This window comes from Pholcus phalangioides, unplaced genomic scaffold (genome assembly GCF_987345545.1).
Source record: "Pholcus phalangioides strain wild (caught in Gottingen) unplaced genomic scaffold, Ppha-v1.0 ptg000010l_1, whole genome shotgun sequence".
Lineage (NCBI taxonomy): Eukaryota > Metazoa > Arthropoda > Arachnida > Araneae > Pholcidae > Pholcus > Pholcus phalangioides.
Genome location: NW_028301603.1, coordinates 31,688,589 through 31,716,319, shown reverse-complemented (window position 1 = coordinate 31,716,319; position 27,731 = coordinate 31,688,589). Strand labels below are relative to the sequence as shown.

Here is a 27,731-nt window from a genome sequence, read left to right as displayed (position 1 = left end):
AAGTACAAGTCATATATGGTCACAGATGCACGATGAATCTTTATTCACTTCCTTGTGGACATGCCTCTCATCAGACATCTTCAATAAAAAAAACTGTCTTATTGACAATTTTAGCCACGCAAAATAAAAGCTGATTTTTGATTGGACAAAATCGCTCGTCTGCGCTGCGAGCATGAAGTAGCTACGGATGTGGTGTTTTATTTATTTTTATTATTTATTTTATCCGTGTGTTTTCTTTCGAGTGTGGCAGCTGTAGATGTCACGTCAATCATGGCGGATGTTTAGGTTGAGAGTGTGTGTGTGTGTGTCAGTGTGTGTTGTCTTTTTGTGAAATCAAGAATCGGGTCATCCTCTCGGGCATCTCCCGCAGTTTTATTTATTTTTCCCCGATGAAATCCCACAAAGAGCCTCGTTTTAAAATCTGTGGATAATGAGATGGGACCGAATATTAGGCCATGGCGGGCTACGCCTTATCATATGTGGCTAGTTCATCCTTGAAAAATAAAAAATAAACACACAATTACTCCCTCGCCCCCCTTTGAAGATCTTGCTCAAATAAAATTCATAGCAATGTCGTCGATGCTGGACGTTAATTTGAATTCTATGCATGCGTATTTCACAGGTAAGTCCACCAGCACTGATATGGTCAATCGTAGCTTCATTGGTGGTGGGATTCCCCACTGCTATGCGAGGAAATTTTATTCTATTCGTAGTTGCTATGAGTGTGTGGGAATTTTTCCAAAGACTTGCTTGCTTACTATCGGTGAGTTTTTCTCCTTAGCGGATTGTTTCCGACTCCTTTTTTTTTAAATTTCGTGTCCGTGGGAACTGTAAACAACGAGAAGTGTAAACAGTGTGTGACGTTACGAAAGATGATTAATGTGCCTATTAATATGCTGATTAGAAAGTGATGTAATCGTAATCTTTTAAAATCCTATTTAAAGCATAGTCTCGATGCCCGGATTATCACCTCAAACTCGTTTATTACTGTAAACTCGGATTATCCGTAAAAACAGTAGAAAACGCTGTTTTCTTTGTTTTATTTAAAAATAGAACATATTGCAAAATTATAATATTAGGGGGATGGGGGGGGGGCCGCCCTGGTCTAAGAAACTGGTGCTATGATCATGGTCTCGCACATCCTAGAGCAAGGCTCCCTAGCCAGTTTTTTGTTCATGGGGAGGCCCCTTCTATACTGAATTTATATAGTAATTAAAAAAAAAAGATAGTTGTGTATCCTTTGCTGCAGCGGCTAGAGCCCTACCAGTCCCACCCTTGTGGATGCCATGGCTATGATTCAGAGCAAGTAAATTAATATGCAGCACTTTTAGCTATGTAGTGGCTCTCCCGTGCACGACTTTGAGGGGCAAGAAATGCTGTTTGCTATAGTATCTGGTAAAATACAGTAACTTTTATATCTGGACCCCCCCCATAAATATTTGCCACCACCCCCGTAATATCTCTAGAAATATTAAGTTTGAATTCCCCCCCCCCCCCATATCTTCTTGTTAAAAAAAGGCACCTCACTGCGAGCAACAAGCCTACAGTTGAACAAATATTCGACCATTCATCAATAAATTGAGATATAGATGGCAGCACTGACAAATTATGCGGTCAGACTGTTAGGTACACACACTTTCACAACTTGGTAGTAAATTGCCCATGGTAATAGATCTGAAGTGCTTTCAGTTTGAGAAAAAAAATCCAGTAGCACTGATATGGTCAACTCATACCTTCGGGATGATTTGCGGTTGGATGCCGCTGCTGTGTGCTTGAAATTTAATTTTATTTGTGGTTGGTATGAGTGTGTCATTTTTGAAAGGCTTGCTTCTTATTAGCGTGGTTTTTATTTAAAAAATTGTTTCTTATTCTTTTGAATTTCGTGTCTGTGGGAACTAAATGATAAGAAGTGTAAACAGTGTCAGACATCCAAAAGCCGATTAGTGTGCTCAATTACCCGCTTATTGATATGCAAATTATAAAAAAGTAGGTTAATGTACCATTTATAATCCTATTTAAAACTGTCTCAATCTGAGGCCTGCTCTGATATGATGATAACAGTACTATGATATATGATAATCCAAGACCATCTATCATCGAAACTCTTAATTGTTGACACTTCCTGCTAGGTAGGGGTTCCCTTGCGCACGATCGCTGCCCAAGGAACAAGAATAACTGTTGAATAATTTCGTAGGCAGAGCTGTCTTAAGAGCGTTATGGGCCCGGCTAGAAATGGCTGCCTACCAATCAACATGCTTACTCTCGAAAATTTGAATTGAATACCATTTTTATGAGGTCCCCGGGCCACATCTGAATCTGGATTTTATGATTTAGATGAGAAAAATGTGGGGGAAACACTCAAATCCAATCTATCAGATCTCACTGATCACCACCTTTCGAACACATTAATTCCTGATAATGTCAAAGAGAAAAATATTCTAATGAAACTAGTATTTTCATATTTGCAAGGAATATTCAGAATTCTCTGGCCATTCCTGTGGCTTTGAAGTTTTCATAAAGAAACAAAGAACTCTGTGCTTGTCACCCGAATCTTGACTGCTTCATTAAAAAGTTATCAGCCATTTAATTCATCCTGAATTAAAGGTAATTATGTAGAAAAGGCCTATGTGCGCACCAACCAAAAGAAGTACGATTATTATGACATATTTGACCCTCCCTAATTCAGCTTGCAGCCCATAGGAGTGATCCTTGGAGAAATATAACCCACAAGCAGGAAAGTTTTGTACTTAGGGTGTATACAATAGCAAGTAAACAACTGAGAACCATCCTTTTTGATTTATCAAGTCCTCATTAGCAATTTCCAGCTATGACACGAGTTAATTTTCAAACACCCTCAGAGGTATGCGTGTCTTTCCGCAGAAGAAATCTTTCCTCGCTGTTTGGCATTATTAAGCTTTGACATTTATTCTGACTGCACTGTCTCTGGCTATTTAACGACCATTTTTATTGAATAGCACTAGTTCTAAGAAATTAGTACCAGATCAAGGGCGTAGCCGGGGGTCTGGTCCCCCCCCCCAAAATGTGAGAAAATGACCGAAAAAAGGGAAAAAGATGGCCAAATCTATTGTTCTGTCACTTTGGTCCCCCCCCCCCCCGAAATGAAAGTGGTCCCCCCCGAACGAAATTTCTGGCTACGCCCCTGTACCAGATGTTTGACACTATCTTAACAACTATAAGATGGCCACAAGTAGAAACAAAAGAAAACTTTCAAAGCTACATAGGGTATCATGTAATGTCAAACTTGATCACCATATCTGTAAGGTTAACTGTCGTAAGAGAAGTTAGTTTTACCCTACTGTTGGGTATTTTGCCCTTGCATGTAGGCTTTAGCTTGGTGCTGCCGCTGCGTAGTACTAAGCAGGGTTTAAGCTGGATAAAAAATTCCTTTTGCAAAAAAGCGAAAATGGGGGGAAAGCTTTAGCAAAATGCTACAATGCTAATGTAATGATTGATGGTTAGATGTCTACTTGTTTCGTACCTCCTGTATGCATTTTTGCAAAAGCGGCTACTACTTTCGCATTCTACGATTTTCTTTCGCATTTTGCAAAAAATGCGACTGTAGCTTAAACCCTGGTACTAAGCCCCTGAGGTCGAAGGCTATATAGATCGGTATCTATAGCAAAAACCACACGACAGACATTAGGAGGGTTGGCACCATCGCTCGAACCTGGCTCTCAATTCGGGAATTATTTCCGTCTGGCTCTAGTCAGATCTGTACTGAGTAGGATGGCTGCGCCTGATTTACGAAGTTTACCTGAAAAGCCGAATGGACGCGTTTTTTAATAATAAAAAAGTGTCCATTCGGATTCTTGATGGTCAAATCAAAAATTGGTTCATGTGCAAAAATCTGAAGTGAAATTTTTGTTGGACAATCTCGAAGTGTTCAGTGACTTTCAATAGGGTTCCAGAGGAAGGTGGGGGACAAAACTGAGGAGACAATGTCATTGATTTCATTCGCATATAAAATCAAAAGCATTGAATTGACAATTTTTATCTGTACTTGATTTGCATTTTGATTTATTTTTCCATCTTGAACTTGATATAAATTGGTTTGGAATCCGGATTTCATGACGCTTCAATTTTGCTAAGGTTCTCTCTTATTTGGCTACAACTTTTTCCATCTGATTAGCCAAATTGTGACAGTTGATTAAAAGTCGGGGAACCCTGGTCCCAGCTTAATCTGCTGATGTTGAGATGGTCTCTGAAACCAGTGATGCAGCTACAAAATGGATTTTTAGCCATATCGTATATGTGGATTTGTACGACTAATCTCATAAGTATATAGAAGCCCCCACACCATAAACCATAACAATAATTTCAGTGATAATTTTTTATTTTAATCTCAGAAGCCCCCCTACTCACCATGAACCAAGTTTGGGTGTTTTATTTGAAAAAAAGAGAAAAACATTGTCGATACTTTCAGAAAATAGATTAAAATACCTTGTTTGAAATCACAATTATGCTGCAATGTTATGTTGGAAATGAACAAAACTGAAATACTACTACTACTAAATACATGATGTAAAGTTTGTTGCTGTGTAATGCTTGTTATGTGTAGTGGTGCCATTTGCCATCAATTTAAAAGGAAAATCCTACTACTACTAAACCAGACATGAACCTCGTCCATATTCTTCCGCAGAACTTATAATGAATTGGTACATACATATTGAATGTGTGCATGTAGTGAGCCTTCCATGAAGTTTGTTTCGATGTAATGTTTTGTTATGTGTAGTATTGCCATCTGCCATCAATTTTTCTAACTATGCATGGAGTGTAATGATTGAATAGCATACTGTTGTAGACCTGTTCCCCAAAGCAGAATGTTTAGCACTGTTCTACGACGAGCCCTCAGCTGACTGGGAATGTTCTGCGGTAAAAATCCCCATACATGTAATAATGTTTTTTTTGCACTTTTTCTTAAAATTCTTCCAAATTGTTCTGCAGCAGCGCTAATTTTTCTGTGACGTATGTCACAGATTTTGGCACATTCTGCTTTGGGGGACCTGTTACTCTCTGTGGCGAGACTTTTTAACGGGGAGATCGGCTCTCAAAGTTGGAAACTGCAGAAAACCAACTTCAGCCGACCACCACTGCAGCAATGGTGGGGTTTGACCCTGGATCCTTGCGATGGGAGTCTGTCACTATGACCACACGACCATCACACTGGTTAAAATGGAGATACTACACTACATTGTAAAACGATTGAAAAATATATAATAAATAAATAAATTATCAGTTCTGGGGAGATACTTACTTTCAGACAGGGTTGTTTGGTTTTAACCAAGTGGTTTTTTTTAAAAAATCAAATAAAAGAGGCCTAAATATAATTTTTTTCCTTGAAAAATATCATATTGGTTCATTACTAGCCAAAATTTTTCATTCTTACCACATTTTATATTCTTGGGGTACATTCAGATGATATATCTTTAGATGATATAAGTGGTTTTTCCAAAAGGTCTCGTAAAATTGTCCTGAATATATATACATATTTTTTTCATGTGAAGTATCTTAATTATTTGAAGTTATATACCGAAGCCAAAATCATCAGTCTCTTTCTTATCACATTTTCTAACCTTTGGCTAAATTCTGATGCTCTATCTTTAGCAAATTCATTAATAAGGATTGCATCACATGTAAATGTAGTGGTGCATTATCTCACAGGGTTTCTTTTGCTTTGCTTTTTTCCTTCACAAAGAAGTAGCAACAGTAGTGACACCATAATGCTAAGGGTAGGTGGTCTTATAATCCAATAAAGACACCAGCTGTCCCTAAAGGACAAAGACCAGTGTACTAGTAGTGTGCCCGAGTGGCGCAGTGATAAAGATGCTCGTCTTCCACTATGAAGGTTACCATCAAGGTCCATGGGTTCGAATCCGGGCATAGAACATTCGAAGCAAGTTCTTTACCTACCGAGCCTAGGGCAACCACCGACGGATGGAGCCTTCATTTCCCACCGAACTCCACTGGTTGGAAATTGCCCCATGGAGATATATGACCGGAGTTGGTGTGCGGTGTAGTAGTGTAGTTATGTTACCTCACAGACATTTTCATTTTCTTTTCCATAAGAAGTAGCACATCTCACACTGTATATCATCCAGTATTTATATTCAATATTTTTTTATATACTTTCACCATTAAGCCCAATTAATCAAGGTTCTACTGTATAGTAGTAACAGATTTACGAAAAATAATCAGCTATGTACAGGGTGATTATAATTAAAGTTTTGATTCCAAAACTATATAATAAGTACTGGTCAGAATGACTTGAAAATTTGCATGGATACTCCTGAAGCAACGGAAGTTTCTTTCGCAAAAGAAAAAAAAATGCAAGTAGTGCAAAATATGTAAGTAGATGATGCTGTACTTGGCCAGCAGTATAATCTATTTTGTGCAACCACATCATTTCAGCACTTCCACAGCATCAGTGTGTGTGGATAGAACAATTTCTATCAAGATGCACATTGCAATACCAGCAAAGCAGCTGCTGAAGACCTATTTTGACAATAACAGGATTGCACGACACCTGGCCGGCCATCAGTTCATTTGACCTTAACCCTTTCAACTTCTGTCTGTGGGAGGTACCTCAAAATGTTATGGACAGTGGTCGAATTGCAAACTTTGGTGAATTGAAAGCTTCAGCGTATTCCTGTATGTTAGAAGTTCCTCATGAATATTAACGGGGGGGGGGGGGGCACGTTTGGTTTGGTTTAATAAAGGAGAATTGCAAGCGCATCCACATCATGACCATTTAATTAATTATTACAAGTTAGAATGATTTTTTTAGAAATTTTATTGGTTTTTAATGTTAATGCTATTTAAATCAAAAAAATTGGTTTAAACAAAAAAAAACCTGGTTCAAACCAAAAAAAAACCTGGTTCAAACCAAAAAAAAACCGCTGGTTTTCGGTTTTTTAAAAAAAACTGGTCTTTTTACCAACCCTGCTTTCAGAAAAACATTTCAAACGTCAATGAAGAGGAATGCAATATTTTCCTTCACACAGTTGAAACTTCTGTCGCATATTTGTTCTAAATGGTGAATTACAGTGGTCTTCTACATTGATTTTCTACATTACCATAAACTGTTCTCTTCGACGCTCCTGCACAGTGAGCTTCAATACTATGCTGCTGATGTCTGTCGTGATTGATACGGGGATGACTGAAAAACTTCCGTACTAGAAGATGGCTGTGAAGTTGAGATGTTTGTTTCACTTGAATTCAACTATTTCACTAAATGGTGCGCTGCTTCTGATTGCTATTGATGATTGCAGTCAAATTTCTGAACACAGAAAAATAGAACAATCTGTTTTTTATTCTTTGAAAAATTCTGTGAGTAAAATATAGAAAAATAGTTGAATATAGATAATGGTTTTGTGACGGACCTCTGGCCATGACGAGGCATCGTATGTAAGAATGAAAGAACAAAATATAAATCTGAAACCAAAGCTTAGCTGAAAATTCTTAAAATGGGTCTTTGACTCAATTGGTGGTACTGTATCTTATCACTTATCGGCAAAATAGACATCTCATTAGGCAGACACATTACCGTACATGCTCGTGTATAAGCTGACCTCCCAACTTGAAGATCACCAAAACGATAGAAATTGGAAACCCATGTATGAGCTGATCCTAAAAAATTAGACACATTTTGAAAGAAAAAAAATGCACCTTTGTAAGGTATGAAATTTTGAATGAAAAATGATCAAAATGTTTTTCCTCTTCCCATTTACATTCTTCACTTTATGAGACAGCATTAAAATGTTTTATATTGTATCAATGGCTACAACATGGACAAGAGCATGGTTGTACAAAATGTTTGGTCTGTTAGCCAAATATAAGAGTTGGCTACCGCTCGCGGGTCACAAATTGTTGCTTTGTTAATTATCGTTCTGTGTGAATTGATATTATTTGGAAACCCCCTTTTTGACACAAGACCGTCTAAATGCAGGGGCTCACCTCCCTGGGCATTGTCTGTGAGCCTGTTGGTGAATGAGGGGCCTTAGATGACGACCTTGCATAGTAGTTACCATAAATTGTGTCCTATTTGTGGGGAGGGGTCTCAGTGTATTCTTAGGTCAGAGGCCCTCCCACGATGCTGAAACATGGCTTTGTTTTCGAGGGGTTTGTTGAACCCCCTTTGCAGACTAGAACTAGTGCACTTTGCTATGAGGGGGGGGGGGGTGTTAATGAAACTCTGGCCGTATTTTTTTCTCAAAAGCTGACCTGTGTGTCAGTCGACTCTCCTAATATATGAACATTTTTCTAAACAAAAACTTTGCTTATACATAAGGTGTATGTGGTATGTCAAAAGAAAAGCTTTATATAATTAATGAGGGAATATCTGAATTCATTGAAGCCATGGTTCTGTAAAATAACATATATATAGGGTGTTCTGTTAATGGACCGACAAACTCAGAGGGTTGTTAGTAGACATCAAGAGGAACAAAAATTGCAATGGAACATTGTGTCGCAAACTACATTAAGAAGGTGAAAATCGTGAAAAATGCATGCAAGGTTTGACGTCACGCTGGGAACAATAAAAAGTACAATAATAACTACAAAAAGATTAATTTGATTAATTATTACAAGAATTGTTGGAAGTGATGGCCGCTGACGTCATTGCACAGTCTACAATGATGTAAAAATGATTTCCGGACGCACTCGAAGATACCAGGTATGCTTTTGATGTCTGCTGCAGCAGCGGCAATCCGCGCTATGGTATCCTTTGGTGTGTCCACAGGCATCGCATAAATGAGTGAATAAGGTGATCCCATTGGGAAAAAGTCACATGGATTGAGATCTAGAGAAATGAGATTGAGGCCAAAAGCCAGCTCATCCAATCCTTTGATATATAAACTCTGCGTTATATGCATGCATTTTCCATGATTTTCACCCTCTGAACATGGTTTGCGACACCATGTTCCATTGCAATTTGTTTCTCTTGACGTCTACTAACAGCCCTCTGAGTTTGTCAATCCATTAACAGAACACCCTGCATAAAGGATGTTCTTTTAGATCTATCAACAACTGAAACAATATAAACTGCATCATATATATATATATATATTTTTTAATTTAAAAAATAAACAAGGTTATAATAATAATTAAAATAATTATTTTAACACAAAATATGACTATATCGGCAAGGAAAATTTCAAGGATACAATGCCAAAACCCAGAAGCAGTAGCTATGGTTCGGTTCATCGATAATGGTAACCAATATATTTTTTTCTAATTAGTTTCATCTTCAATCTGCTAATTTTATTTAGTATTTTTACCATAATAATAGATTAAACTAAAAATTTCTGAATGTGTGCTTCACCTCAACTTCTGACGTGTGGGAACTATATTCTCTACCTTTCCCTTCACTTCGAACTTAACCACAAATGGACTATAGATATTGTAAGTTGTTAATTGCGACATAGTTCCACTAAATAAAGTTGCTGCAGAGGTGAGATGAAAATAATATTTATATAGCGACTTTTGTTTTGTAATCTGTAAAAAATTAAATTGATTTTTTTTCTTACTTTATTTTCAGTTGGGAAGAAGATTTGAAGGAATGAAGATAGGTGGAACAGTTAGTTCCTAAGTTGAGTGAGATGGGTGCCAGTGCCTCATCACCGGCATCTTGCAGCAAGCCGCAGCCAGAACCCATGGCATCTTCGCTTCAAGCCCAAAGTGTTTGCACGAGCTTTTCCTCTAGCAATATCGATCAGTATGGCAAGGAGAAAAAGAGGAAAGTCGGATCATTGTCCACTCTTCGCAAACGGTTTGCCCGCAGGCGGAGAACGAGCAAGGGGTTCGACCATGCTCAGGTATTCAGAGAGTTCATTGCGGACTGGAGTCCGAGGGATGTCATGGCATTGGTGGAGGAGTACGAATCGACCGCAGCTCTGAAGGAGATCACCTTACAAGCCGACCTTGCAAGGCCTCAGGCGAGTTCCTGCAAGCAGGACCTCGGGTTTCTGTTCGAGAACAAATACTGTTCGGACATAAATCTCATCTATCAAGGAACTGTGTTTGCCGTTCATCGTGCCATTTTGGCAGCGAGGTGTCCTTTCTTTCGCGAAATGCTCAACAGCCTCTCCTCAATTTGTACGGAGGTTGCAGTAGACATAGACATTGCTGGCGTTAGCATATCCATGTTCAACGAACTGCTGCGATACTTGTACACCGGAGAACTCTCTGTCTCTGAGAGCTATGGTGGAAACTACGATATCCTGTACCAACTGAGTGAACAGTTTGGTATTCCAAATCCTCTGGAGCAGGATTTGAAGTACTTGCTCGAAACTGGGATATACAGTGATATCTCCTTAAGTTTCACCTCGCCCGGTGAGTCTGGCCACTCAGTGGTGCGTGGCCAGGCTGCGTATATCTGTGATCACATTTTAACGGAGGCAGAAGGCAAGCCTTGTAAAATCTGTCATGGTACAAATGAATTCTGGTGCCACAGGGCCATTTTATCGGCTCGATCACCCTTTTTCCGCAATGTCATTCATAGGCAGCAACGACGTTCCGCCGAACTGCAGGAGACTCATAGAACCCGCATTTTGTTAGACGACAGTATCATACCTCGTCGCTATGCATGCATTTTGCTCAGAGCAGTGTACCAGGATGCTCTGGAGTTCGGGGCAGTGCTTCCAGAGGGCTCTAAAAAGGGAAGTTTGACTGATGTTCACATACCCCAGACAACTGTTGAGGAAGCTATGCAACTTTTTGAAGTAGCTCGTTTCATTGAAATGGATGCCCTTGTTCAGAGTAAGTTCTATGGAACCTAATAATCTGCTAGATATACATTTACCATTTTCGATTGAAATGGTTATATCTCATTTTGATTCTTAAGTTTGTGAATTACCTTGCATGTGTCTGAAATTTACTTCGTTACTTGAAACTTACCTTCTTTTTCTTTAGGTTGTGAAGATTTCATAGTCGAGTCGCTTAGCCTAGACACCCTACTTCCTGTTTTACGGTGGAGCAGTCAGCCTCACGGATCTCAGTGGGTTTATCGTCAAACTATTCACTTTATTCGAGAAGAGTTCATGGCAGTGGCTTCATCGCCAGTTCTGTTTCAACTGGAGAAAAATCATCTGATAGACATAATAAAATCCGACTTCTTACAGGTGAGGAGAAATTCTGTGTGGATAGTTTAACCATATTAATGTTCTTTTAATGATGGAGTGCCATTGGTGACGTCAGCAGGCGTAGATACAGGACAATGTGTTGGGTAGGGAGAATTGTGTAAGTTCATTGAATTGTATTTTACGGGATATACAAATTTTTGTATACTATTTAGCTCCTGAAAGAAGCGATCATTCCTATTGAACTGACCCTCTGGATCCATGCTTGAGTGGGGCGAATTTTCAGCTGTGAAGGAAGTCAAGGCAGACGTCTTCAGATTTGAACAGAGCGAAGACAAAAATCTTCAGCTGCAAATGGAATGGAGACAGGCATCTTAGCAAAAGCAGACATCTTCAGCTGTGAATGAAGCTGAGGCAGGTTTAGCTACAAATGGGGGAGGCAGGCAGATCCATGGCGATGTATTGGAGGAGCACAACTTATTGTGCAGGTTCATTGGATCATCCTATATTTTATGGGAAAGAAAAATTTCTTCTAAATTATTCAACTTTTGGGATGAGCTGTTGCCCCACCTGGATTCGCAATTGTCTGTCAGTACGTTTTGCTGAACCATGCATATAATGACAATTACCGTAATCTCCTCAATATAATATGCTCAAGCAAATGTATGTATAAGGTGCTAATGCTTCCTATTTACCTTAAAGCCTAAAAAGTAAGATCTACTAAGCAGTTGAACTCAGTCAATTCAAAGTCAAAAGTCACGGGAGAAAAGTTTGAATTATCCAATTAATCTATCTTAGATCTGTGAAATGACTACAAATTGTGACTTAATCATCAACATTCACATGGGATGATAATTATCAATTATTTAAAATGCTGTCATCAGTTAAGAAACTGCTTCCTAAATTTTTAATAATTTAAATTATAAGAATTGATCTTAGCTGCTACGTTATTCTACTGTTGTAGAATCAGCATCGCTGCAGGATTTCTTGACCATGTTCAAAGCCTGATATATGGAAACAGTTCATGATCATCCGATATAAAACTTTTTCCCAAATTTTGCTTACCATTCTTATGCTATCAAGAAAATATATTTTCATTAACATAAAAATTACAATTGATATTTTCTAATACTTCCCATAATCTTAATGATGATAAAAGATTCAGATTGTGAATGGTAGATCTTGATCCGTAGGTTGAAGAACATAGTAGGTATCAAGTGGTACACAGTCTCGATGCACTCCAGATGAACAACGTTAAAATAGACAATAAATTATCAAAAAAGTAGAGAAAAACAGAATTTTCACTTTTTTAGTAGTCTTTAAAAAGTTGTTTAATAACTTGATCAAGAAAAGCAAAGTCTGGCTGCTTGAAGAATTTTTCTAAACTAAGTTTGGTCGTAGAAAAATCATGATTTCCCCCCCCCCCCCAAACTTTGAATTATCCAAACAATTTTGAATTAAACAAGAAATTTTAATAAATTAGATAGAAAACTTGAGAGTTCTTAAAAGTTCAAATTATTCAAAATTAAAATAAACTGAATTTGAACTAACCAAGTTTTACTGCGTCTGAGAAGAAACTCTTTTTCCATTTTGTGCATGAATATTCTAACTAAACTACTGTAGACTCTCGATAATCTGGCCATGCACTAGTCCAGCGTTTTTAGGCAGATCCGAGCATTTGAGAAGGAAGCATGTATGTGAGCAGCTGGGGTTTAAGCTAGATAAAAAATTCCTTTTGCAAAAAGCGGAAATGGGGAGAAAAGCTTTATTAAAATGCTACAATGCTAATGTAATGATTGATGGTTGGATGTCTACTTGTTCCGTACCTCCTGTATGTATTTTTGCAAAAGTGGTTACCACTTCTTTTGCATTCTAAGATTTTCTTTTGCATTTTTTTGCGAAATACGACCGTAGCTTAAACCCTGGTGAGCAGAAGTTTATATAATTTAAATAGGCTTTTTCAATGAACTTCTAGAAATCCAGCATACCCTGATCTGATATGTGCTGGTTTAGCGAGTGTCTGCTGAAGTTTTTTTAAGTGCTGTGGTGGGGGAAAAACAGAAGGAAAGATCATGGTTTCATTTGTAGAACGTAAAGATAGGCAGGAAAGTTTTCTGATTTAAATAAGCAATGGATCTTCTTTGTTTTTATAGGCTGGAGAATTGGAGGTTCTGCAGGCAGTTCTGAAGTGGGGCGAACATCAACTTTTCAAAAGAGTGGAAGAACGAGGTAATTGAATTAAAAATTTTTTTCTTAATGTCTTCTAATAACTGGTATTTTATTGAGTTCCTTGTGCATTTGAACTTCATTAAGATTAAGTTGACGAATCACCAATATTTCGTATCAACAAATTTAATGTTTACTGACAAAAAAGTAATTTCATTATGAGTTACTTATTACTGACAAAAAGTGGTTTGACTGTATTCTGGTACAGTATAAACTAGGTTAGACGAATCCTCATTTAATATCATTTTTTTAATTTGATAATCCCTGCAGTGAAATCTCTAAGTTGACCACCTCATTTTTCGTTGCAATAACTGGTAGACAACTTAACTTGGGAGGTTTTGCTTTTCTTTTAAACAGAGCACAAAAAACTTCGTTTCCCAGCCTAATGAGGCTGTTTAACGACTTACACATACTTTATTCTATGGGAGATTTCACTGTTTTTGAAAAAGTTATTATTCAGTATGTAAATATAAACTTATTCAAAATTTATATTTACGGATACATTTGTTACAGTAAACGGCATTGAAAAATGATTCCCCTCTGACATAGCAAATCAAAGAATAATTTAAATGACTTTGAAGATAATAAATAAATGTTTAAAATATACATCTTTTCCCATTAACCATAAAAAAAATAATAATTATCTCATTCGTAGATTTTTTTCAAATTTTCTTTCTTTGAAATTACAGAACCTAATCTAGTGAGCCATACAGCACACAGTGTGAGTAGGCGAGGCCTGCGACGACGGGATCTCAGTGACGTCGAACTCAGGGATCTGTTGTCTGACTTGCTGAGCTGTGTTCGTATCAACCATGTCTTACCGCCAGACAGCGAAGTTCTAGTTTCATCCGTTCGGAGAGGGCTGATCAGCACTCCTCCATCTTACATGCTTGGAGATGATCTAATCGTGGGACATAACTCCAACATGAAACCAAAGGCATGGATACGAGGAAGGGGGAACCATGCACTCTACCAAAAGCCTCGTTTGTTCACACCTTATGTGGAAGAAGCGAAAGTTAGTTCTTTGTCTTTGTTGTCTAAGTGTGCGTACAGGGTAATTTAAAAAAACATCGCCAAACTGAAAGGGCAAGTCAGGCATACAATAGTCCAAAATCACATTGGAACATAAGTGCACAAACGCCATCCAGAGCCGCTATAGGGAGTTGTTGCTTTGCAAACTTTTGAAGCATTCCCAAACTCAGCAAGCATGAAGTCATAATTTGGACAACATAAATGCGTTCGGACTATGCATACACTCAGAACACACATTCCAATATGCACCAATTCATTAGAAATTCCGCAGCGCAGAGGAATGTGTATGAGGTGCATGTATGGTTAAGTAGTAGTAGCGAGCATGCAGTCAAAGTGACACAACTCTTGGTAGTAGCTGTGGATGGTGTTTGCGCACCTACATTCCTATGTGATTTTAGATTGTTACAGTTTGCCTGAATTTCCCTTTTAGTTTGATGATGCTTTTCTGAATCACCCTGTATATTTATGCATATACAGGTTACTTTGAATCTGGTATTTAAATGCATATTTTGTAAGTGCCCTCTAGGTGATCTCCCATGCACAGCCTGTGTTTTTACTTACTTGTCTAACCGTACACTTGCTTGTTGAAATTGTATCTGATTGAACATGACTCTAGAGGTATTTTAGGCCACAAGCCTGAAGGTCCGCACTTTATTTTATTGTACAGTCTTGAACTTGTGTATTTATATTTATAATTGTACACGTTGTTACTTTGAACCTTGTGAATGTCAATGAATATTGTCAAAGGGTCCTCTGGCAGACTAAAATAGGAGGGAGGGGGGAAAGCTGAACTCTTTGTGCAACCTGATATTTTACTCATTCCTGCTTTGCACATGCTTTTCAAAATTGTTTCTGAATACACATACATGACTGACTTCGGGTTCTTTTGGACCCCAAATTCTCCCCCTCCCCCATGTAATTCAAAATTTTCCTTTTCATGACCACACTCACTGGGGCAATAAGCTTTTATTGTGTAAGCGACAGAGCCTGGCCATGCTTGTCCTTTGTCTGTTTTGTTCTTGTAAGCTTCTCCCATCGGGAATAGTTGATGACTATAAGAGTAGGGTGCTTTTGTATCTCTTTTTGTTGATTTGTGATACAGGAGGGGAGAAAATCGTTTCCTTGCATGCTAGAAGCTACTGAAGTGTTAATTTCTGACTACTTGCACAATTAAGCATTGAAGAGAGAAAAGTTCTCAAAGTACCAATATCTTGATCAAGAATAGGATCGATCATGAATATATTGATCCGATTGCTCTTTATTAGTAAAAAAAATTATTTCCATTATTGAGTGCACATTAGAGGGGAACCTGTTCAATTTTCTTCAAAGCAAAAGTTTTAAAATTTATTTTTTATTTTAAGAATTACAATCCATATTTTGTAGTATTATTTCATTATTTCAACGCATAATGTTTTTTAATACTCGAATCTTTAACAAGGCATGGCTGGAAGAACAATTGGGACAAGATACAGATATAGTTCGTCAACAGGTCTGGCATATATCCCACATTCCGGATACCTTGTACATGGTGGAAAAACCTTTGTCTTTCAATGAGGGCCTCTTACCATTAGGTCACCTGTGCCCTCTTTCGAGTCTGGACTTCATGAAAGATGTCATATTAGGTAAGACTTACATTTCATTTTTCTTTTCATGATAAATGCTGTCAGTGATGGTTTTCTTTTTTCAGCTTAAATTTTTTTTTTTAAATTCATTGAATGTAATTACTTGTGTGTGAAACAAAGTTGTGTTCCATTGAAAAAATATTTGTTGTCAAGAAAAATAGCTTGCAAATGACGAGTATATTAACGGAAATTTGAGCGTTCTCATAAATTTTGTGATGTAAAAAATTCTAATGTAAACACGATTGTATTAACTTACAATCAAGGGCAATTGAATTAAAGATACCTATCTGGTATTATGCACCTCTACCTTTTGTCCTGATGACGGCAGTGATTGGTCTGGCCGTGTACTCGACTTGACACCTGAATCATTCAGGTGTCTACAGATCCGTGACTCTTGCGAAGTCTTCCACAGTTTATGAAGATTTTAGGAAGAGGATCCACATAGCCCAAACATCTGTTAATTATTTTTCAAATGCACTTGATTAGATTGAAGTCTAGTGACCCATCTGACCAGGAAATCAAGTTAACATCCATGGAGTGTTCCTGAAACTGTTCAGATAAATAGTGGGAGAGATAGCAAGATGCATTGTCATGTTGAAGGTTGAAGCTGCAGCCACACAAATGAAATCCCATGGTACTTAAGAGTCTTCTGATGTTGTTTTTCTGTGAGAGACTGTCACACAGACCAATGGTCGAAGGTCCAATTTCTGTGTCAACATAATTTCCAGATGAGAATACCATCTCCATAGGCTTGGAGGGGTACCCTGCTGGCATGAAGGATCTATCACCTCATGAGGTTTAGCCATATTTGTACTTTGCCATTGGCATGTACCAATGTGAATCTAGACTCATCCCTCCGGGCAACCTTTTTCCATGTTTTTAGGGTTCAGTGGTGATGTTCCTGGGCCCAGGCTAACCAATGACCTTGTTACATGGGAGGGGGGGGGGGGGTAAGCACAGAGGTACTCTTGTTGGACAATGGCTTCTGTATTGCATAGCGAGGAAATGGTTCTTGATGGTGTGGCGTGCTTGCATGTTTTGGTACACCAGTGTTGAACCACTAAGTCATTTCTTGCATTATGGCTTGTCTATCTGCTACTACAATGTTATCTAGCCAACGGCAACCTTGCTCATCCACACGCTGTTGTCCTTGGCAGGGATTCTTTTACCAGAATCTTTTTTTTTCCATACCGAGCACAACTCAGGTCTATTGCCATAGGCAATTTACTACCTAGTGAGTTGTGCCAGAAGTGTAAGTGCGTGTACCTAACAGTCTGAGTGCATATCTAGTGTTGTGTATGATTTTTCAGTGCTGCCATCTATATCTCAGAAGTGAAGTGAGTGATGTGTAGTGACTGAATGTTTGTACTGTTTGTAGGACTGTTGCTCTCTGTGGTGAGACTTTTTAACGGGGAGATCGGCTTGCATTTGCGCCTCGAAGTTGGGAACCACAGAAAACCAATTTCAGCCAACCACCACTGTGGTGATTTACCAGAATCTGTGTACTCGATTGATGCTTGACATTGTGGCGCATGAAAATCCCAGTGCTTGCATGACTTCTATGATGAAGTGATTCATATGTCTGGCCATGACAATTTACCTATAATCAAACACACTTAAATCCTTCATCTCCCCTATAACATATTAAACAATGGCTATACCCATGAACAGCACTCATTTTATTGCCAGAGCATTATTTACATCATGTTAATTTTGATCACATGCAACCTATAGTACCTCTTTTGCATATTCCCAGCTACTTGCTTTTGAGTGTATACCCTATTTTTGATTGCCGTTCTGTGTACGTGTGCATTCTCAATACTTTAAAAATGTCAACATCTCTTGTATAATTTTTTTCTCATGGATATCAGAACTATAGAAAAGAATGCTGTTTCTTTAATTTCCAGCAGGAAAGGGGAGTAGCTTCTTGAGAATAAAACCTCTTCCCAAAAGCAAGGATCACTTTGAGAGATGTTTTCAGGTGTTTCTGGGAAGTAGTGCAGTTTCTCGAGGATTTGTCTGGTGCCCTGCCTGGAACTAGTGGGTTTGATACTTGGGGGGGGGGGGGGGCATTCAAGTATTATGTAAGCAGAATTTTCACTATTTTGACACTTCCTCTGTCAGCAAAAGTAAGCAAAGCACTAACCCCCCCATTCTTTCAGCAAAATTAAGTAAGCTGGGCCAAAGTTACTGGTCCCTATTTAGAAGACTTCTAACCCCCCCCCCCCCAGAGAGTGTATACAGGAGCATGGGGGGGGCCTCCTTGCCCCCAAAAATAACAAAAAATTAAAATATTTTTGTAAAAGAATTAAATATATATTGAAGAAATAATTCCTTTATATATATTTTTTGAATGCATTTCTGTTAATTTTAAATGCTTTTCAAAAGCCTTAAAACATCTCTGAAAGATTTACTCCTCCTCCCAAAAAAGACCTTAGATCCACCAGTGTGTGTCCTCCAAAGGAAAACTTGAAAACAGCCCTTACCCCTTGAAATTTCTTGTCTCTTGAGGATTCCCATTCACAACATGTAACTTTCAATACCCCTGTCCTGCCCCAATCTTGTTATAACCATGTCTGTAAAACTTGACAGCATCATGGAGCCCTCAGGCAAAGTGATGTTCATGGGGAAGGGGACCTCTACCTGATTACAAGTACCAAAAGGATAAGGCTTTCCAATTTACTCACTCTTTCGGAAATTATAGATTATTTCCCAATTTTGTGTTTTCATACCTATTGCTTACATAATCATCATTCAAACCATTAATTGTAATTGTTGTAACTGCAAGGTCATGAGGACATTTCGCTTTTTCCAGGCAGCACTGGATATTTCTGTCGATCAGGGTACACCAATATAAATCACAAAATTTAAATTGAGTTTTTTCTTTACATAACTTCAATGATATTGAAGTAAAAGTAGCCTAGTATGGCATGCATGTTGCTGATATGGAGTTAAGTTTGTGATTAAAAGAAGTATAGAAGATCTTTGGGGTAAATATAGACTTGAACTTAATCCCTAGATACAGTGCAGAAAGAAAACTGCTCTATTTTTAGATTTTGTGTATGGAAAAAAATTGCATGAAGATACAGGGAGTTGAACTTGGCACTTAGCTAAACTGCACTAAGTATTTTCAATGCATTACAATGTGGCACTAGGGTTACCCTGATTAAAAAACAGGAATATATTTTTGTATGAAGCCTTGAATTCTATGCATTTTTGAAAATAATAATAGATGTTGTCCCCCAACATAAATATCATTGGGCTTTTGACTTTACTTTTCAAATTAAAATTTTGAGTTTGCTCTTTTTTTTTTTACCAAAACTCATTAAATCTGTGAAAGAATAAAAATATTTAAACTATTAAGCAACATCATGCCAGTCTGAAGCACATGAACAAATTGTGCAAGAAACAATCTTGTCAGTAGAATTTATTTTATTTAGTTGATGCTGAAGGGCCCTTTGGTTGTACATCGAGTAGTTTGTGATACCCTCACCATATGTGTGATACTAAGTTGTCACCAGGCATTCACTTTAATAGGGGGAGGGGAGCTCTCATGAATAAAAGCACTTTTCTCTACAAGAAAAATGTTAAACCATGAAGTTTAACATCAGAGTTAACACCTTGAAGTTAATTTGAACTCAACAACTTTTCATGCTATACAAACATAGATTTTTGGTGTTCATGTTTTTTGCTTGTAGTTTATTCATTAATGCTTAATTAAATTTGAACGATTAGGGGAAAGAAGCAGTTACGTGATATGAAAATATACACTATTAATGATTAACAAGATTTGTTTTAATTAATAACCAGTCAGTTAATTAAAGTAAAAATCCGATTTTTTTTTTTTTTTAAATAGTGATTTTTTCATACCCTGCTGTCATTCATAAATGCATTCATAAAGAGTTAATAATGTATACCCTACCTATATGTATCAATGGCTTCCCTAACGCTCATTTCTCCTTTATCATTTACACGATTGCTTAGATGAATCTATGCTAAGAAAAATGAAGAAGCGTGAAAAAGAACTGAGGCAGACTCAGAGCGCCCGACGTGCTTATTCTGTTGTTCGAAACCACTGTGATGTTACAAAGCTTTTGCAACTGCGAGTAGTGCGGGAATTCGGTCTTCCAGACAAAGTTATGGAAGTTCTGCATCGAACGACTTATCAGTTTCTGGAAGAGTACGGTGCCGAACACCATGTGCCTGGAACATCAACCATGGGAAGTACTGGCCACCAGGCTCGCTACGCCTCTGATCAGTCATCATCATCATCTAGTCATGCTTACGGGTTACCAAGAAGCTACAAGCCTTCGAGGCATCTAAGTTTAGAACTTGGTGAGGTCAGAGACGATCCAGTCCAACTGCCAAATCAGGTGAGGCTTCATTTGTGAACTGAAAAATCTCAAACATTCTGCCGATTGAATTTTAAGGTCAAGGTAAAAATATTCTCTTCAAATCATGATCGCTATCCACTGCTCTCACAATGCTGCAAAGTTCTCACTATATGCTGTGGTTAGAGTTAAACCAGTTTGTCATTATTTCAGAAGAGTTTCAGCATATCCACCAGAAGGACAAAGGTAAAACATGCATGTTTATTAATTCCACACAAGATCGATCAGCCGCAATTGGCAATTATGTGACAGATTATGAACAGAACAAAAGTAATTGTGCATTTTTATACCCAGAACCAGACTTCCGTGCGGATATCGGCATATTATGCTTTAATGGCCACCTTAAATTCTGCGACCTTGCAGGGATCAGTAATTTCCCCACTTTTGTTAATATATATTAAAGATCTCCCACAAACCCTCAACTGTACTACTACTTTTCACTGATAATTGGGTAATCTACCGTACCATAAATCCCAAGTGAGATCAAGAACTTCTTCAACATAATATCAATTCCATCTCCCAATGGTGCTCAACATTATTAAAACAGTTCTCATGAGAGTTTCACGTAAACTTTCGTCTCGAATTTTCTTACTATATCAATAACTCCATTATAACCCAGGTTTCTCAATATAAATACCTCTGTGTCATCATTTCAGCAGACCTGTGGTAGAATAAACACATCAATTGTACCTTCCAGAAATGTGTGCCCATAAACTCTTCTTTCTTCGCCGCAACCTTACGCATTCTACTCGCGATGTTAGACTCCTTTATTATCAAATCTATACTTTTCCTGTGCCTCAGAAATTTGGGACCCTTACATTAACAATATCGAGACGCTCAAATCAATACAAAATGAAAATCCACCTGCTTTATCCACGACAGTTGGTTCTCCTTTGTGTCTATTTCCTAACTAAAATATTAAGTACTCTGTCTTTTTTCTCAATTAACCATGCTTTTTAAAATTCTCGATGGACATCTAAATTTTGATACTTCCGGTATTATCTCCAAGCCAACATATATCTCTAGAAGACTTGACCGTCCACATAAGATAATCCCTATCTCTGCTTCCACCGGCTGCTTTAAATTTAGTTTTTCTTTCTACATACCATAGCTAACTGGATCTTGCTCTCCTCCACTGTCGTTGGTTCACCCATGCCCTTTATATTTTGCGAAAAATTTAAAACATTACTTCTGTCACCATCTATCACATTCTCATGTATAGGCTTCGGCCAACATTATTGTATAAATAAATAAATATTGTTACATTTGGCAAAGATCGGAATAATGCTACACCTTAATTTCCTGCGTTTAATCCACTGTTCACACATGTGAATTTAACTACTTGAGAGGAAAAAGTCCTCTTTCATAATTCTGCAGCAGCATTTTTAATGTGCAAATTTGAATGCTCTAGATCAGTGTTTCCCAAATTGGACAATATCGCCCCCTGGTAGGTGATGGAATTGTCCCAGGGGGCGATAGAACCTACTGATTTAACATAGGATCCTATGGGTTTACTGGAGTTGAGGGGCGATGAGAGGAAAAAATTTCCGATGAAGGGGGCGATGGAACAAAAAGTTTGGGAGACTATGCTCTAGGTCATTGATATAATAAAAAGGGTGGGGGAAACGCTATCAATCTTTCCATTTGAATATGTTGATATTTATGTTTTGAGCTCACATTCCTGAGGGTCGAGTCTATATATTAAAAATTATTCAATATTATATATTGAATGAAATGTTCTTGATTTCATAGTAAATGCTCATGAAATAATTTTTATTTTTGAACAGATGTCAAGAAGTTGCTGCAGCGATCACTTGAACGAAATCATACCAGACATTGCTATGGCGACTTCTCTTCTGGAACAGATTCGAATGAGCGAGTCTGATGTCAGTCCGGACAGTGGTGGATTCTCAATGCGGATGTTTTGACATGGGTAATAATGAGAAACGATGGTGCAAATTAAAAAAGAAAGGAAGAATATAAAAATCTGTAGCCGTTCACTGCTCGTCAGTCTTCCATGTCCTTCAAGTTTCTCCTCTCTTCCGGGTGCATGAAGAGATGGAGGAAATTTTGCTCTATGGGGAAAAATTTCTACTTCGAAATGTGTGAAATGGAGATGGGGGAATGGATTACACTGTGACGTTGGCGGAGTTTCTCAGCTATATTGTGATCTACATATTTATCAGTTGAGTCTAGAGGGTTTCCTTCTTTTTTGCATATGTGTTATACTACCATTGCATGTTCTTTGTTAACGATTGGAAAATGTTAAGATACTTGTCTTGTATTTAAGGAATGTAATTGTATGAGATGCAAAAATTTGTGTGTGTGTAATAACAAGGGGTTTCCTGTAGAGTATGTGAATGTTGTTGAAGACGTTGTTGAATAATCGTTTGTGTGGGGGGGGGGGGATAGAAATGTACAGATCGAGACGAGGGTGGAAAAACTAATTGATTAACTTTCTAATCTAAAGCAAATTGTTGATACCTGAATGTTACAAAGTTCTTTAGTAGCAAGAAATATTTGCATGAAATCTTTCAATTTGGTTGTTTTTTGTTTTTTTATTTGCTGTATTTCATTTCTGTTGTTCATTACAGAGAATCGGGCTCGTCAGCGGCTGCTGGATTTACGGTTTGGTCAGACTTCTATATGAGAGTTGTTTTGCTGCTTGAGCATGATATTTTTTTGGATGTCCCATGTGAGTCCCCCCCCAAACCACCAAAATCATATGGTAGTGAATCTCATTTCTTTGCAGCATTGTGATTGGAAAAAAAAGTTCTTGCAGCAAAAGAGATTGAAAAAAAAATTGTTTCCTGTGATATGCTTGGAGGGTTTTGGACTGTTTGGTCCGAACGCTCAAAAATCTTCCACCTTAATACCAGTAGAACCTCTTTATACTATTACCCTTTTTTAATTGACTTTTCATTACTACTAACTTTTGATAGTTCCGGCTAAGGAATCTGACAGAGTTCCCTGATATTCTGTCACTTTATTCAAGCTTCACTGTCACTTTTCTCCCCAATCAAACAGTCCTGTCAGGTCAAAATATTTTTTATATATTATACTTATGACAAAAGAAAAATCACCGCTGCCATCTATTGTGTGTCTGTTCCAGACTCTGCCACAAAGCTGGGCTGGAAGAGATCTCGGCAACGGGATAAGTCCAGTGGCAAAGTTCTGGCGTTCATTAATTGCCATCTATTGTGAAGCTTGATCAAAATTTGCCCCCCCCCCCTAAAAAAAGACGCAAACACACTAATGCTATCCCGCAGTCATTCTCAACTTTTTGAAGCCTATGGCCCAGTTCGTTTATTTTTGTCAGTGGATGACCCGGTCATACACATGACTGATTGTTTGTAATAAATGCAGGAGAATTAGAAGGTGAATCATTTGCTACCCAGCATGTCATGTTCTGACTGGTGAGAAATATCCTCATATGCTATTTTTCTTATCCGTTGCTTGCTATCTCCTAGCTCCTTATTTTTGTGACTTCTCATTAGTCATGGTTCCTTTTCCTTATTGTCTTTTTCTTTTGGATAAGCAATATCTGGTAGATAAAATTATCAGTGAGTGTAGTCGCCCCCTCCCCAAATTTTTTGTAACTTGTAAAAATCATGGATATCTCAACTCGAAAAGCTATCACACTGAATGTGTAAATAACGCTAACAAATATTATAGAATAATTAGTTGAAGTGGTATTTGCAAAATAAACAAGATTCCTAAAAACAACCCCAAATGAAGGGCTGGAAAAATCTGGAAAAAAATTCAATCTGCAATCTAATTTCTTTGGAGCCGAGCATGGTTTTTTCTCTTCTCAAGGAAAAGGTTCCTCAATAATCCTTTTTTAACTTTTCCTATACCCATCATTTTGGAAGACACACCGCCATGAAATGAAAATTTTTTTGCGTCATCTTTATATATATAGCTTAATTCAACAATTTTTTATAGAATATATTTTATAGGCTGCAAAACCAATTTTTTAGCAACTTGCACCTGGGATATGACGAGCCTTGGCATAAATGATATTTCAGTATCTCAAGATCTAGTTTAAGGTTTCTACCATCATGAAAAATTCAAAAACTCTCAGAAAAGTTACGAAATGAGGGAAAAGGCCACAGAATGGAAAAGAAGGTCCCAGATTTTTACACAAAATTGATTTTCAGATTTTTTTCCAGCAAGTTTCCATGCTTGATTTTATCACTGAAAATCATAACTCCTTATCAGGCTCACCATTGTGAAAGCCTGATAGATATCCATGATTATGCAAAGATGTTCAGCCGAAGTTGATCTTTGGTTTCCAAACAATCGAGAATGCGAGTCACCACAGTGAGCACCTAGGAAAATCAGGTTTCTACTGTTGATCGGCATTGCAGTAAATCCAGACAAAATGGTTTATTTTGTGAGCGAAAGAGCTATTCTGCCAAATAATGAGAATCAAACCACTAAAGATGTCACCAGATAATGAGTGTTAAATTGCCAATATCGTGAAATAAATCGAGGAAAATTTACAGAAGTTTCGTTTGGGTATGTTGTGTGTAGACTCTCTGTAGTCGTAAAATGACAAAACCAGAAATATAGGAAATGACATGGAAAATTATAAGCCAGTGGACAAAACTCTTCTTAGTTGGCTCAAAATGTACAGATTTCCGAAGCAATCTCAATCTCTTTATGATCACAGGCAAAATACCTTGCCCAGATGCCACTGGATGAAACTCATTTCAGCTATCTTCTGTTTCTTTTACCTCTTTTCTTATTATGAAAAACCATTGTAACCCTATTGTAAGGAAATTTTTCTTTCTATATTCCGGATTTAGTGAATTTTCTCTCCATTATAATGCATCTTTAAACAGGGTGCATAGCAAACGGGAGGGGGGGGGGGGTAATAGCACGTCACTGGTGAACCATTGATCCTAGAAGTATACTTTCAATTAGAAGTAGTTTCCACATAAGGTGTAGTACTCAGATATGTCACTCATGTTTTAAAGGGTTTTATAGTTATTAAAATAAACTTTTTATACAGTCCCTGTGTGTCCCAAAACCCAATTAAAAAGTTGTTGCCCAGTCTCTCCTGATGCCAATGAGATGTTCGAAAAATAAAGGAAATTTGGGCAAAACAGCGTTAAATGCGGGTAAAGTGGTTTTTCCTCATTTAATGATTATTTTCCCCATTTTGTGCCGTAGAGACACAAAGAATGTTCAAGAACTTTTCTCCATTTTTCAAATTTGAATACCTCAGTGAATATTGCACTGAGAAACACTGAATTTTTTTTGTTGGCACCAGGAGAGACAGGGCAACAACTTTCTAATTGGGTTTTTGGGCACATGGGGACAGTATAAAAAGATATTTTTTTATTATTTTAATAACTATACAACCCCTTGCAATATGAATGAAATATCTGAGTACTACATATTATTTGGATACTTTTCTTAATTGGAAGTATGCCTCTAGTCTCAACGGTTCTCTTATAAAATGTCATGCAGCCTGTGTGCACCTTGTATATACGAGAGAGAGAAAAGAACACACACAAAAGGGGAAGGAAAACAATTATATACATTATGTAAGAATAGGGGTGGGTGAAAAAGAAGAAAAGAAAAGGGGAGCTGAGAAATCCCTCCCCCCATTTTATTTCTGAAATACGAGCAAGGGAACCAGTTTTATTGTTGATACTTCTAATACAGATCATCCGAATTAGTTGCTAGGAGTTAATAGATTAAGGCCTTAGAATTCCTGTGATTCCCTCCCCTCCCTTAAAATCACTGTTTCTTGCTTCCATCTTTTATTTGCTTCTCATCTTTTTACCGTCATTTTTTTTTTTTTTTTCATTTTCAAAACATGATAGAGGTTCCACTGTAACGAGAGTAGCTGCAGACAAAGCCTGATATTTCAATACTTTCTGTCTATCCATTCAAGTATCATGAAAGAAATCTCATTTCAGTGACCCTCAGGAATGCTGTATCAGTTGTATGATATGGTTTTTTCCAACTTCTCACTAGTTGGGTGGATGAAATCTCTCTGTTGGCTGGTGATATTTTTCTCTTGAAATGTCAAAATACTAGTAAAAAAAGTGACGTTCCATTCCTGAATCATGAGACACCTTCTATGCAACAACATTGTGTCCTAGCAATAAATACCTTGAAGTGTAACTGTTAAGATGTGCGTTGATGGAAAAAAAAAATTGGCCGGACATTTCATTTGTCGACAAAAAGTAAAATTTTTTGTTGTCTTTAACGCATCATGTTTCGATTTACCTTTTGTATGAACATTGTTTCCCCCATTTCAATTTACCATTTTTAAAGTTTGTGGCTGTTTCTATGGTGATTGCATGATTCATGATAATGGCGAAAGTCTTGTCAACACAGTTGTATTGTTTATTGCAAGTGACCATTGCCTTATTAACCAATGTCACCTACCCACAAAGCAGAATATACCAAAATCTTTGACGTGCATCACAGAACAATCGGTGCTACTGCAGAGCAATCTATAAGGATTTTAAGAAAAGTGTCAAAACACTATTATAGTGGTTTTTACCGCGGAACATTTTCAGTCAGACAAGGGCTCATTGCCGAACAATGCACAACATTCTTCTTTGGGGGACATCTATCTACAAGAAACTAAGGTATCTAGAGAGGTGTGACAGACACACCTTATTGTCCCTTTTGGAGTGGCAAAACAACTTTTATATGTTCAAAGTGATATGTAATTGTTGAAAAAACCAGGATATCGAACAATGATTTGCTTTAGCAGTAATACTACTGACTTCATACCTTCAAAGATGGTGGACGATTCATCCTGGGGTGTGAAGGAAACAAAAAAAAAAAAAACTGAATAGAGAGAGAGAGAGAGAGAAATGTATGCTTGTTGATGAAACACAACCACTTAATCCCCAAAGCAGAATGTGCCAAAATCTGCGACGTATGTCGCAGAACAATTGGCGCTACTGCAGAACAATTCAGAAGAATTTTAAGAAAAAGTGCAAAAAACACTATTACATGTATGGGGATTTTTACCACAGAACATTTCCAGCCAGCCGAGGGCTCGGCGCAGGACAGTGCTAAACATTCTGCTTTGGGGCACTTAATCTTCAGGCGCTATTAATTTTGGGTAATGTTGCACAAATGATACAGCATTGTTGATGCACGGAGCAACTTAAGCGATAGTGCAAGGTGGTGCTGTGCACTCGGGCGGCATGTTATAAAGGATGGCAGCTTAGGCTTTAGTTAGACACTAAAATTGTTAAACATTTCCAATAGAAAAAACACACATAACATGACATAATGCTTCTGAGCCATACTTCGATGAAGATATTGAGGGAACAGACAGAGCCTGCCTATTAGGAACACGAATGTACTGTGACACAAAGGGGCGA

At 37.7% G+C, this 27,731-nt stretch overlaps 1 protein-coding gene across 1 annotated transcript; it reads left to right on the top strand.

Moving 5' to 3' along the window:
* The first annotated feature begins 246 nt into the window (after positions 1 to 246).
* On the top strand, positions 247 to 23,436 carry LOC149081280 (BTB/POZ domain-containing protein 7). Its single transcript, XM_089238115.1, has 8 exons — positions 247 to 622; positions 9,557 to 10,776; positions 10,930 to 11,138; positions 13,250 to 13,325; positions 14,012 to 14,337; positions 15,793 to 15,976; positions 19,961 to 20,349; positions 22,155 to 23,436. The coding sequence occupies exons 2-8, from the start codon at positions 9,618 to 9,620 to the stop codon at positions 22,293 to 22,295; spliced, it is 2,484 nt and encodes an 827-aa protein (XP_089094241.1). The 5' UTR covers positions 247 to 622; positions 9,557 to 9,617; the 3' UTR covers positions 22,296 to 23,436.
* The last annotated feature ends 4,295 nt before the right edge of the window (positions 23,437 to 27,731 follow it).

Bases quoted from the DNA above. Each gene is read 5' to 3' on its own strand.
- LOC149081280 (XM_089238115.1), top strand. From the start codon at position 9,618: ATGGGTGCCAGTGCCTCATCACCGGCATCTTGCAGCAAGCCGCAGCCA. The intron at 13,326-14,011 runs GTAATTGAATTA...TTGAAATTACAG, and splicing joins CAAAAGAGTGGAAGAACGAG to AACCTAATCTAGTGAGCCAT. The intron at 20,350-22,154 runs GTGAGGCTTCAT...ATTTTTGAACAG, and splicing joins CAGTCCAACTGCCAAATCAG to ATGTCAAGAAGTTGCTGCAG.